The 13361-nt window shown below is 40.6% G+C and overlaps 1 protein-coding gene across 3 annotated transcripts in view; it reads right to left on the bottom strand.

Moving 5' to 3' along the window:
- Positions 1–12282: 12282 nt before the first annotated feature.
- Positions 12283–13361, bottom strand: part of STAP1 (signal transducing adaptor family member 1) — a 44428-nt gene continuing 43349 nt past the window's right edge. The window contains exon 10 of one of the 3 annotated variants that reach the window (XM_053602736.1): positions 12283–13095. In XM_053602736.1, coding sequence (XP_053458711.1) covers positions 13063–13095 — 33 coding nt within the window. In that variant the 3' untranslated portion in view covers positions 12283–13062. The remainder of the gene's footprint in view (positions 13096–13361) is intronic. The other 2 variants (XM_053560306.1, XM_053553378.1) reach the window with 2 other exon arrangements.

The raw sequence follows: 13361 nt of genomic DNA, 5'->3' as shown, positions 1-13361 counted from the left end.
AAGGATCCACCTGCCTCAGCCTTCCAGGGTGCTTGGATTACAGATGCGAGCCACCATATCCAGCCTAGACCTAGGGGTTTTCTAATAGTCTTAAATCTTGATTTTCAATTCTGTTGAATTTTGGAGGGGAACAAGATCCTTCTGATTCTAATTCTTGAAAATTACAGAGATTTGCTTTATGGCTTGGAATATAATTCTTTAAGAAATTTTTATGCATTTGAGAACAATGTATTCTGTAGTTGTTAGGGGCAATGTACTACATTATCTATTAGACCAAGTTTGCTAATTGTGTTTTTAAATCTGTATCTTCACTGATTTTTTATATACTTATTCTGTCAGTTACTGAAAGAAGTATGTTAAAAAATCAGTTATGATATTTGATTTTCCTCTCAATTTGTTTTTGTTTTATATATTTTGAAGCTTAATTATTTAGTTCATGTAAATTTTTTATCTTGTTATAATTTTCTGGTAAATTATAACATATCACTATGAAATGTATCTCTATAATATGTTTTTCCTTAAAATTTGGTTTCTCTATAACTATTCCAGCTTGCTCTTGGTTGATATTTTCATGAAATAACTTCTTTCATCCATCCATTTACCTTCAATCCTCCATTCTTGCATTTAAATGTGTTTCTAGTAAACAGCACAGACTCAGGATGTTACTGTTTGAGTCTTATTTAGCTGGAGCTATAGGCATTTACCACCACATCTGGCTATTTTAAAAATCTAATGTGATGGGCAGCGCCTGTGGCTCAAGGAGTAGGGTGCCGGTCCCATATGCCAGAGGTGGCGGGTTCAAACCCAGCCCCGGCCAAAAACCACAAAAAAAAAAAAAAAATCTAATGTGATAATTTTTGTCTTTTAATAGGGACATTTGGCCCATTTACATTTAATATAATTACCAGTAGATTTATTTCTGTCTTTTATTTGGGGTGGGTGGGCTGTTTTGTTTTTTGTCTAGTCTGTTTTGTGGTTCGTCTCTATTTTCCTGCCATTTTTAATTAGTGTGTGCTTTTTTTTTTTTTGAGAAAGAGCCTCAAGCTGTCACTCTGGTAGAGTGCTGTGGCATCACAGCTCATAGCAACTTCCAACTCCTGGGCTTAAGCCAGTCTCCAGCCTCTACCTCCCAAGTAGGCGGGACTACAGAGGCCCACCACAATGCCCTGCTATTTATTTATTTATTTATTTTCAGTTTTTGGCTGGGGCTGGGTTTGAACCCACCACCTCCGGCATATGGGGCTGGTGCCCTACCCTTTGAGCCACAGGCACTGCCCCAATTAGTGTGTGCTTATTTTGTTACTCCATTTATTAACTGACTGTCTTTAACTCCAGACTTACTTGTCTGTATTTTGGCTCTTTGTGCCTGGAACTTTGCAAACTATTTCTCCTTTGCCTTATTTCCTTTTTAGTTCACAAACAAGGGGCATGAAAGGGGACTACAGTGCCATAGAATGAAGAAGGGACTTCTCTGTTTCCCATGTGCCTCCTGATAATGTCAGCATTATGTCAGCAACTGCTCTTAGCAGCTGTTGGTCCCCAGGCTCCAGCTTTTCCCTGGCAGAGTGACTTTTTTGACTTTCTAGGCTCTAATAATCCTACTGTCTTTCCTTTATAACTGTGTCCTTTGTCAGCATTTTCAGTTCCCCCAAAACTTACGGTAAATTCCTTCTTAAATGATAGTGTTCATTTTTCTGAACTATACATATTTTTTTCTTTTTACTAGTTTATATATTTTAATTATTACTCCATTTCATCATGCATAATTTAGATTGAGTAATACCGAAATTAATCAAAAAAATTGATTAATTAATCATTACCTTTAGCTTTTGGCCGATTATATTTTCCCAAAATAGCAGAGCAACATTTTCAGTACCTTCTAGAAACTTGCCAACCCAGCCTTCTTCACAACCTCCAAGGTTAGGCCATGGGATGTATGGCTTCCTCTTGGCTTGGTCTCACTCTCAGGCTTGCTCTATGGAAAGTTCACCCTGGGAACCCAACACCATTGTGTGAAGAAGCTCAAACTAGGCCACATGGAGAAAACCAAGCCATTGACCTGCAGCTAGTGTCAGGTGGCAGACCTCTGAGTCAGCGAGCTCTCAGGTGGTTCCAGGCCCCAGACCTTGTGTAGCAGAGACAAGCCATTCTTGCTGCACTTAACCATACCTTATTCCTGACTGACTGAATCTGCAAAGGTGGATTGTTTATACAGCTGAGTTTTGGAGTTATTTGTTGTACAGACAATAACTAGAACAATTTCCACTTCTAGTTATTTCTCGCTAATTTCCACCTTACATGCAGTTATGTATTTCTGTTACATATTTAATTCTGTCATGTACTTCAGTATCTTCTAATTCTAAGACAAATCTTATTTATCAGTGTGTATTTTACACATATACATCACTTTCTTTGCTCTTTATTCTTTTTTTCTTATCTAAGTCTTACTCCTATGGTCTGACTGTGTCTCTCCAAAATTCACAGAGGTGAGGCCTCTGGAGCTGACCAGGCCGTGGGAAGGGAGCTCTTACAGAAGAGGACTGAGACCCCCTTGCCCACCATCTCTGAGCCCAAGTGTGGATGCTCACCAGACTCTGACTCAGCAGTGCCTCCTCGAAACTTTCCAACTTCAGAACTTTGAAAAATAAGTTTCTATTACCTATAAGACACTCAATTTGTAGGGATTTGTTACAGTGCCTGAATGGACTAACACATTTACTATCTGGGATAAATTTCTGAGATACTTCCTTCAGAATTTTATTTTGTAAGAGTCTACCAAGGGCATATTTGCTGACAATTTGTTTTCTGGACATTATTTATGTTTTGGCCTCATTCTGCAATGATAATTTTGCTGAATATAGAATTCTGATTTGGTTCTTACTATTTTTCAGCACATCAGAGATACTGATCCACTATATATGACTGTGGGGCTGAATATTGCACCTTAAAGAAATCTTTGTGTTTTTTTCTTATTTTTTACTAAATCATAACTTTGTACATTGATGCATTTATGGGGTTCAGGGTACTGCTTCGATATACATTGTGAAATGCTTACATTGAAATAAGTAACACATCCATAATAATTATACTCATTTTTTAATAGTTTTGAAATGTACCATTGCATCATACACATTAGGTGAGGTCCCCACAAATACCCTCCCTCCTCCCATATTTCCTCTCCCCTCCCTTCTCTCTCCTCTTCCCTTCTACTTTCTGGACTATAGTTATGTTTTGCCATTTGCATGAGTGTGTAGGTGATTATATATTGATTTCATTCATAGTGGTATTGAGTACATTGGATGCTTTTTTTTCCATTCTTGAGATACTTTACTAAGAAGAATATGTTCCACCTCCATCCAGGTAAACATAAAAAGATGTGAAGTCTCCATCTTTTTATGGCTGCATAGTATTCCATGGTGTACATATACCACAATTTGTTAATCTATTCATGGGTCAATGGATACTTGGGCTGTTTCCATGTCTTGGCTATTATGAATTGGGCTGCAATAAATATTCTGGCACAAATGTCTTTGTTGTGAAATAATTTTTGATCATCTGGATATATACCTAGTAGAGGAATTGCAGGATCGAATGGTAGGTCTACTTTTAGTTCCTTGAGTGTTCTCTAAACTTCTTTCCAAAAAGGTCATATTAGCTTGCATTCCCACCAGCAGTGTAGAAGCATTCCCTTCTCTCCGCATCCATGCCAACATCTGTAGTTTGGGGATTTTGTGATGTGGGCTAATCTTCCTGGAGTTAGATGACATCTCAAAGTGGTTTTGATTTGTGTTTCTCTGATGATTAAGGATGATGAGCATTTTTTCATGTGTTTGTAGGCCATGCACCTGCCTTCATCAGAGAAGATTCTGTTGAAGTCTCTTGCCCACATAGAAGTGGGGTTATTTATTCTTTTCTTATTGATTAGTTTGAGTTCTCTGTAGATTCTAGTTATCGGACCTTAATCGGAAGCATAACCTGCAAAAATGTCCCATTATGAAGGTTGTCTGTTTGCTTTACTTACTGTGCTCTTCGGTCATGACACTTGGCTGTGCAAAAGCTTTTTAGTTTGATCAGATCCCAGTAATGTATTTTTGGTGTTGCTTCAATTGCCTGGGGGATGCTCCTCATAAAATATTCTCCCAGGCCAATTTCTTCAAGTGTTTTGCCTGCACTCTCTTCTAGTATTTTTATAGTTTCATGTCTTAAGTTTAAATCTTTTATCCAGTGAGAATCAATTTTTGTTAATGGTGAAAGGGGGGGTCCAGTTTCAGTCTTCTACAGGTTGCCAGCCAGTTCACCCAGCACCATTTGTTAAATAGGGAGTCTTTCCCCCACTGAATATTTTTGATAGGCTTGTCGAAGATCAAATGATAAGTAGCTGGGTTCATCTCTCGGTTCTCTATTCTGTTCCATAAATCTACCACTCTGTTTTTGTGCCAGTACCATGCTGTTTTGATCATAGATTTATAGTATAGCCGGAAGTCTGGTAACATGATATCTCCGGATTTGTTCTTATTTCTGAGTAATGTATTTGCTATTTGAGGTTTTTTTCTGATTCCATATAAAACAAAGTATATTTTTTCTTAACATTTTTTTGTTGTTGTTGTTGAGACAGAGTCTCACTGTACCGCCCTCGGGTAGAGTGCCGTGGCCTCACACGGCTCACAGCAACCTCCAACTCCTGGGCTTAAGCGATTCTCTTGCCTCAGCCTCCCGAGTAGCTGGGACTACAGGCGCCCGCCACAACGCCCGGCTATTTTTTGGTTGCAGTTTGGCCGGGGCTGGGTTTGAACCCGCCACCCTCGGCATATGGGGCCGGCGCCCTACTCACTGAGCCACAGGCGCCGCCCAAAACAAAGTATATTTTTTCAAGTTCTTTAAAGTATGACAATGGTGCTTTAATAGGGATTGTATTAAATCTGTGGATTGCTTTGGGTAGTATGGATGTTTTAACAATGTTGATTCTTCCCAGCCATGAGCATGGTATGTTTTTTCATTTATTAACATCTTCAGTTTTCTTTCTTTCTTTTTTTTTTTTTTTTTTTTTTTTGCCATTTTTGGCCAGGGTTGGTTTTGAACCCGCCACCTTCAGCATATGGGGCCAGTGCCCTACTCCTTCGAGCCACAGGCGCCACCCCAAAACTTTTTTTCTTTTTTTCTTTGTTTTTTTTTTTGCAGTTTGGCCGGGGCCAGGTTTGAACCTGCCACCCTCGGTATATGGGGCCAGTGCCCTACCCACTGAGCCACAGGTGCCACCCCCATCTTCAGTTATTTCTTTTCTCAGAGTTTCATAGTTCTCTTTATAGAGCTCTTTCATGTCCTTTGTTAGGTAAATTCCCAGATATTTCAACTTCTTTGGCACTATTGTAAAAGGAATAGGGTCTTTGACTGTATTTTCCACTTGACTATTGTTGGCATATATAAAAGCTACTGATTTGTAATTATTGATTTTGTATCCTGAAATGCTGCTGTATTTCTTGATCACTTCTAAGAGTTCCCCACCCGCCACGCCACGCAGTTTTTGGCCAGGACCAGGTTTGAACCCACCACCTCCGGTATATGGTGCCAGTGCCCCACTCCTTTGAGCCACAGGCACCGTCCCACAGGCACCGTCCCACTAAGAGTTTTAAAGTTGAGTCCCTGGGATTTTTCAGGTATAGGATCATATCATCGAAGAGTAAGAGTTTGATCTCCTCTGACCCTATTTGGATACCCTTGATCGCCTTCTCTTAGCAATCTGATTGTAATGGCTATGATTTCCATTACTATGTTGACTGACTGTGGAGACAGTGGGCATCCTTGCCTTGTTCCTGATCTGAGTGGGAATGTTTTCAATTTTACACCATTCAATATGATATTGGCTGTGGGTTTGCTGTATATGGCCTCTATCAGTTTAAAAAATGCCCCTTCTATGCCTATTTTCTTAAGTGTTCTGATCATGAAAGGATGCTGGATATTATCAAAGGCTTATTCTATGTCAATTGAGAGAATCATATGGTCTTTGTTTTTTATTTTATTGATGTGATATATTTATAGATTTGTATATGTTGAACCAACCCCATAACCCTGGAATAAAATCAACTTGATCATGGTGTATAATTTTTTTGATGTGTTGCTGAATTCTGTTTGCTAAGATCTTATTGAATATTTTTGCATTGATATTCATTAATGATATTGGTCTGTAATTCTCTTTCTTTGTTGCATCCTTTCCTGGTTTTGGGTATCAGGGTGATATTTGCTTCATAGAATGTGTTGGGAAGTATTCCTTCTTTTTCTATGCTTTGAAAAATGTTGTATAATATAGGTACTAGTTCCTTCGGATGTGAAGCCATCTGGTCCCGGACTTTTCTTTTTGGGAAGGGTTCATATTGTTGATGCTATTTCAGTGATTGATATAGGTCTATTCAAGATTTCTAATTCTTTCTGGTTGAGTCTAGGAAGGTGGCGTGCTTCCAGGTATTGCTCCATTTCCTTTAGATTTTCATATTTCTGGGAATAGAGTTTTTTTTAGTAATTGTTGAGGACTTTTTGAATTTCTGAAGTGTCTGTTATTTCTTCTTTATCGTTTCTGATACATGATATTAGAGATTTTGCTTTTCTGTTTCTGGTTAGGTTGGCCAAAGGTTTATGAATTTTGTTAATCTGTTCAAAAAACCAACTTTTTGTTTCATTGATCTTCTGAATGATTCTTTTGTTTTCAATTTTGTTTAATTCTGCCCTAATTCTGGTTATTTCTTTTCTTCTGCTGGGTTTGGGATTGGAATGTTCTTCCTTTTCCAGTTACTTGAGATGATCCATTAAGGTGTTGGCTTCCTCTCTTTCTGTTTTCTTGATGAAGGTTTCCAGTGCTATAAACTGCCCTCTTAGGACTGCCTTTGCAGTATCCTACAGGTTGTGATCATTTCTGTCTTCATTATCACTTTGTTCCAAAAATTTGGTGATTTCCTTCTCAATCTCGTCTTTGACCCAGCTATCATTTAGCCTAAGATTATTTAGTTTCCATGACTTTGTTTGAGTATGAAGATTCCTGTTGCTGTTAAATTCAACTTTTATTCCATGGTGGTCCAAGAAGATACAAGGAATAATTTCTATACTTTTAAATTTGCTAAGGTTAGACTTGTGTCCTAGGATATGATCTATTTTGGAGCATGACCCATGACTGATGAGAAGAATGTATATTCAGTTTCATTAGGGTGAAATGTTCTGTAGAGGTCTGTAAAGTCCATTTGTTCTAGGGTCAGGTTTAAGTGTAATATTTCTTTGTTTAGTTTCTTCTTGGAGGATCTATCCAAAACTGTCAAAGGGGTGTTAAAATCTCCAACTATTATAGTGCAGGAAGATATCAAGTTATTCATATCCATTAGGGTCTGCTTAATTAATTGAGGAGCATTCTTGTAGGGTGCATAAATGTTAATTATCAAAATCTCTTTTTTTTTTTTTTTTTTTTTTTTTGTGGTTTTTTGGCCGGGGCTGGGTTTGAACCTGCCACCTCCGGCATATGGGACCGGCGCCCTACTCCTTGAGCCACAGGCGCCGCCCTAATTATCAAAATCTCTTAATGTTGGGTGTTTCCCTTGACAAATACGTAGTGACCTTCCTTATCTTTCTTTGTCTTTATTGGTTTAAAGCCAATTGTATCTGCTACTAAAATTGCAACCCCTACTTTTTTCTGGTTTCCATTTGCCTGTATTATACAAGTCCATCCCTTTACCCTGAGTCTATTTTTATCCTTTAAGGTAAGGTGAGATTCTTGTATATAGCAGATATCCGATCTGAGTTTATGTATTTAGTCAGCCGGCCTGTGCCTCTTTAGAAGACAATTTAAACCGTTCACATTAATTGAGGGAATTGATAAGCCTGGTTATGTTTTGGGTGTCATGATTTTCAGATGTCCAGTGGACATTTTTAATCCTTTCACCACTATGGAAGTTGGGTTTTGTTCAAAAATTTCTGGGAGAGTTTACTTTGGAGATAGAGCATTATGCTGGTCATTGTGGAGGATGGGGCTGAGAATATCCTGGAGAGCTGGTTTAGTTATGACAAATTTCTACATGTCTGTGTCATTAAAGTATTTGATTTCTCCATCAAAAATGAAACTCAGTTTAGCTGGAAACAGGATCCTGGGCTGGAAGTTGTTTTGTTTTAGGAGACTGAAAGTTGTTGACCATCTTCTTCTGGATTGAAACATTTCAGCTGAGAGATCTGCAGTCATTCTGATACTTCTCCTTCATAGGTGATGCTTTTCTTACGTCTGGCTGCTTGCAGAATTTTCTCCTTCGTCTTACCTTTGGCATAGTTAATCACAATGTGTCTAGGAGATGCTTTATTTGGATTGAGTCTTGCTGGGGTTCTGAAACTGTCTGCTATCTGAAGTTCTGTATTTCATGCAATGCTTGGTAAATTCTCCTCCAAAATCTCTTGGGGTAGAGCTTCTGTACCTTTAGGACCATCCTCTTCTCCTTCAGGAATTCCTATAAGACGAATGTTTGATCTTTTGGAGTGATCCCACAACTCTCTTGGGGAATGATCAGTTTTTGCTCTCCATTTGTCTGCCTCTTTGAGTGTCTGGGAATGTTCAAAAGCTTTGTCTTCAGTTTCAGAGATCCTTTTTTCTGCCTGGTCAGCTCTATTACTGAGGGATTCTACTATATTTTGGAGCTCCTCAACTAACTTTTTCATTTCCTTGAGCTCTGCTATCTCTTTTCTCATTATGCCCATATCTTTGGTGACTTGGGCTTTGAATTCATTAATTTCTTGAGACAACTGTAGAACTACTCTTTGGATTCAATTTCTATCTTTTCTTCCATTCTATTTATCTTATTTGCAATCCATATTCTGAATTCGATTTCTGACATGGCTGCCATTTGTCTATGCATGGCATCTTCAGTTGTATGCATGCATCTTCACCTTTGTCATTTCTTGGGGTGGGGGGTTGATCTACTCTGGTTATTCATGTTGCCAGAGTTCTTCTGTTGGGTCCGCACCATTTTTATTTTCCACCATTTGGTTACTAAAACTGGTAGGTTGAGATTGAATTGGGGTTCCCAGGTAGTAGAGATAGCGCCTTACCCAAGTGCTAGGTTTTGTAATAGTGGCTTATCTCCTACAACCTTATAAAGGCCCCTTTCAGAGTTTTGACCGGAGACTCTGAGGACCAACTTGGTGAGATAGCCAAGCTAGCTCTGTTTTGATATCAGCCAACCTCTACCCTATCCTAAGAAACCACAGTATTAGGTTTAAATGTTGACTGTGAAGAGATACGAACAGCTGTGGCACTCAGCCCCCACCCTTCAGTTCTTTTCCACTACAGAACTTCAAAGGTCAACCTCAGAATGTCCCAGAGTGGACAGCCCCAGACACGGGTTCCAATTAAATTGTCTCAGGCAGTGTAAACCCTGCCCAACAGAGAGGGATTCAAGGGTCTCCAACAGCATAATTGGAGCCAGGGATCCACACTCCCGCCTGCCAGACTCAGTCCACATTGTTGTCTGCTTCTCTGCACACAGGCCCAGTTGGAGCCAGGGGCCCTGCCCCTGCTCACCCATCTCAGTCCACACCCTGCTAGTCTTTGCTTGCCAGACCAGTTGGAGTCAGTGGACCATGCCTCCGCCTGCCAGTCTCATTCCACTGCCTGGCAAGTCTCTTTTCGTAAGCTTTGTTAGTGTCAGGGTACTGTAACCCCCCCGCAGGTCCTCATCCATTAAGCCTCTGCTCTTTAGCCGCGCTGGAGATGGGACCACATCCTATCCCTCAGGTCTTGGTTCATACCCAGCAAGCCACTGCTCAAGGGTTCTATTAGAAACGGGACCACGCCCTTGCTCTCAGGTATCAGTCCATGCCTAGGAAGCCTCTGCTTGAAGGCCCAGGAGGGGCTGGAGACCAGCCCTGTCTTCCAACTCCGTCCACATGGGGCAACCACTCACTCATCAGAGCCAGAGGTTCTGCACCCCATCCCACCAGACGCAGCCAGAACCGAGAGTCAACACCACCACTGGCCAGGCATAGTCATAATCAGGGGACTGCTCCTCCTCCCGCCGAGTGTCCCTTTCTTCCTACACCCTCTTTCTTCCCCATTAGTCTCAGATTCCATCCTGATGGTTGGCAGTCCACCTTATCTGTGGTCTGTGGAAGATCTCTCAGGACAAGAACAAACACTCTGTGCTCTGCAGGGGGCAGAACTTCAGACCACCATGTGAGGGGGAAAGGGTGGACTAGGAGTTTGGACTTGTGGGAAAAAATATCTGTTCAATTTTATGCCTGGAGGGGAGGTGTCTAGGTTCCTAAGTGGGACCTCCCTGGAGAAAGAGACCTGGCGTTCAGCGGCTCTCTCCAGTGAGGTAAAATGAGAGGTCTTTTGTTCCCTGCTAGTCTGCAGATAGCCTGTGGCAGGCCTCCTGCTTGGGGGAGGGGTTTCCGGTCCTCTAGTCATAGGCTTTGTACCTGTAATTTGTTTTCTTGAATGCTCTTCCTTGGAGTTAACAGCTTGCCGAACTTCTTTCTTGGCTTAGCTCCCCACCTTTGGCTTCACAGAGTCTGATTCTATCCAGTTTTTCTTCCTCTGCTCAGGAGCCTCTCTTTGCTTTGGTTTTGTGCAGTTTAATATTTGTCTGGCTATGGAGTTGTTTTTATTAATCCTGCTTGGGAATTGTTGAGATCCTTCAGTGTGGGTTTGTGTCTTTTATTAATTCTGGGAAATTGAGTTTTTGTCCACTACAGGTATTTTTGATACCGGAATTTCATTCTTCTATAGGTCCTTGGTCTCAGGGATTCGAAGAATGAACCCACAGACCACAGATCAGTGGTAAGATAGGACTTTTATTAGAAGTTAGAACGGAATACAGAACAGCACCAGAGCTTCTGGAAGGGGGAAAGAACTGAAGAACTCTCTCTGGAGTTTCCACGTGGGCTCTTTTATCTAGGGATTTTAAGAGGAATGCACATGGTTGGCAGTTGGTTCTTTACAGTCTTTGTCCCTGAGAAGGGATTGGGGTGTGTGCTCCTACCCAAGGAAACACCCAAAAAAAATATCACAGGCTGCTTTGTTCATGATCTTATCAGAGCCCAGAGGGTGTGTCCAAAAAAGGGCAGTCTTGCTTGTGCCTGGAAATGGGGGTCTGACTTCTGAGCTCACCTGGGCCTAGAGAATGGGGGGGCTCCCTGTCTAGCCCTGAGTGTTGGAATCCTGTATCATTTTCTAATATGTTTGCTCTTTAAACTGTGAGGCCATTTTAAGGTCTTGTTCCCAGTGTCCATCTCTGCAGTTCCCATGGCTCTGCTTTCCAGCAGTTCTTCTGTCAGGTGTGATACTGTTCTTCTAGGAGACTCGCCACTTTAGTGGGCTTGGATTTCTGTTTCCCTGTCCTTTTCCTTTCCATTTATTCTGCCAACCACATGGCAGAATAATCCACCTTCAGGATTCTAATTTTCTAAAGATTTCTGTATCTATTTTCTTACAGTATACAAGAATTTTCTCAACATTTTGAGATGGTAAGAAAATGGACTTCTTTATTATTGTTTCTTATCTATATTTGGACCAACCCAATTATAAGGCCTTGAGAATAACATATATATATATATATGCTGCTTTTTTAATTTTTAGGTCAGTTAACACAATGATGTATATAAGCATTCAGTAAATTTTAAAATACTTACATTAATGCTCAGTCTTTATGTCCCAAGTCCCACTATATCTAAGATTTCTGCCTGGCTGGCACTGCCTCTCCATGTAAGAGAAAGTGTTACTTGGTTTGCATATAATGCTGCACAAATGATCCTTGCTTTGTCGATGGCCATCTCTCCATCTCAAAGGGCCTTTGCTCTATAGAATATAGGCCCCTATCTTTTTATTTATTTATTTATTTTTTTTTTTGTAGAGACAGAGTCTCACTTTATGGCCCTCGGTAGAGTGTCGTGACCTCACACAGCTCACAGCAACCTCCAACTCCTGGGCTTAAGCCATTCTCTTGCCTCAGCCTCCCGAGTAGCTGGGACTACAGGCGCCCGCCACAATGCCTGGCTATTTTTTGGTTGCAGTTCAGCTGGGGCTGGGTTTGAACCCGCCACCCTCGGTATATGGGGCTGGCGCCTTACCAACTGAGCCACAGGCGCCATCCCCCCTATCTTTTTATTAATAATCCTTAGTTGATTGAATAATCATCAAAATCAACTAAGACTTTTTTTATAATGAAAAATTATCCTAAGCCCGCCATGATGACATTTGCTATGAGGGTCTTTCAGGCAAGGCTGCCGTGAGCTGTGATTTGGCCACTGCCTTCCGGCCTGGGCAACAGTGAGACACTGTCTCTAAAACAATAATGAAAACAATACAGACATTTAAAAAATATCCCTGGGATTTTTGAGTACATGTAGTCCGTGCCTGAGGGATTAGTGTTTTTAAGAAACTCTGGGTGTTTATATCAGGCTCATACTATATTGTACTTGTGAATGAAGGTGATGATGTAGCCTTTTGTCATCTTTGGAAGGAGTTATGGGTTGATTTTGTCTAGCAAAAAGATATCAGAGAACAACATGCAAGTGGGTAAATTTCATTTATTACCAGTAACAAAAAAACATGGAGAAGTCCTTTTCCAATAGAAATTTTATGCCAAGTATATTTCCTGTCTCTAGCTTCCATTTTGATAGTCAAAATTATATTTGATACACTGGTCAAATCAGATTTTAACAAAACCTAGTGAGGTTTTATTGGAATTGGTAGGATTTAGGAAAACTAGAGAATCTGCTGTGGAAGTTGTATAAAGGAAATGTAGTTAATAATCGAAGCATAGGAAAGTAAAACTCCATGCCTGGGAACACATACCCTAGGAGTCACCTCCACACCAGAGTCTGGTTTGCCAGTGAATTGATTTCATTCTGATTAGATAATGAAATTTTATGCTACAATGTTTCAATTCTGGTATTCAGGTGAACGACTTGGTAATCAGGATCAGGATTATAGAGGTAATTCTCTAAAAGTAAGATCTTTTGAAAATAAAGTTACCAAGATACACGAAGGAGCACTTTTCTCATTTTATATCATGTGATGTGTGGGTTTTTCTTCCAACTTCACACTTGTCCCTTCCATGTTGGGTTCTTGGCCTAGAAATTGTAGGCGGAAAAACTTGATTAATTAAAGAACCACTTAATTTTCTTTTTTTTTTTTGTAGAGACAGAGTCTCACTTTATGGCCCTCGGTAGAGTGCCATGGCCTCACACAGCTCACAGCAACCTCCAACTCCTGGGCTTAAGTGATTCTCTTGCCTCAGCCTCCCGAGTAGCTGGGACTACAGGCGCCCGCCACAACGCCCGGCTATTTTTTGGTTGCAGTTTGGCCAGGGCCGGGTTTGAACCCGCCACCCTCGGTA

Source organism: Nycticebus coucang, chromosome 1 (assembly GCF_027406575.1).
Source record: "Nycticebus coucang isolate mNycCou1 chromosome 1, mNycCou1.pri, whole genome shotgun sequence".
Taxonomy (NCBI): domain Eukaryota; kingdom Metazoa; phylum Chordata; class Mammalia; order Primates; family Lorisidae; genus Nycticebus; species Nycticebus coucang.
Note: the sequence above shows the minus strand (reverse complement) of the source record. Positions and strands in the feature narration are given on the sequence as shown.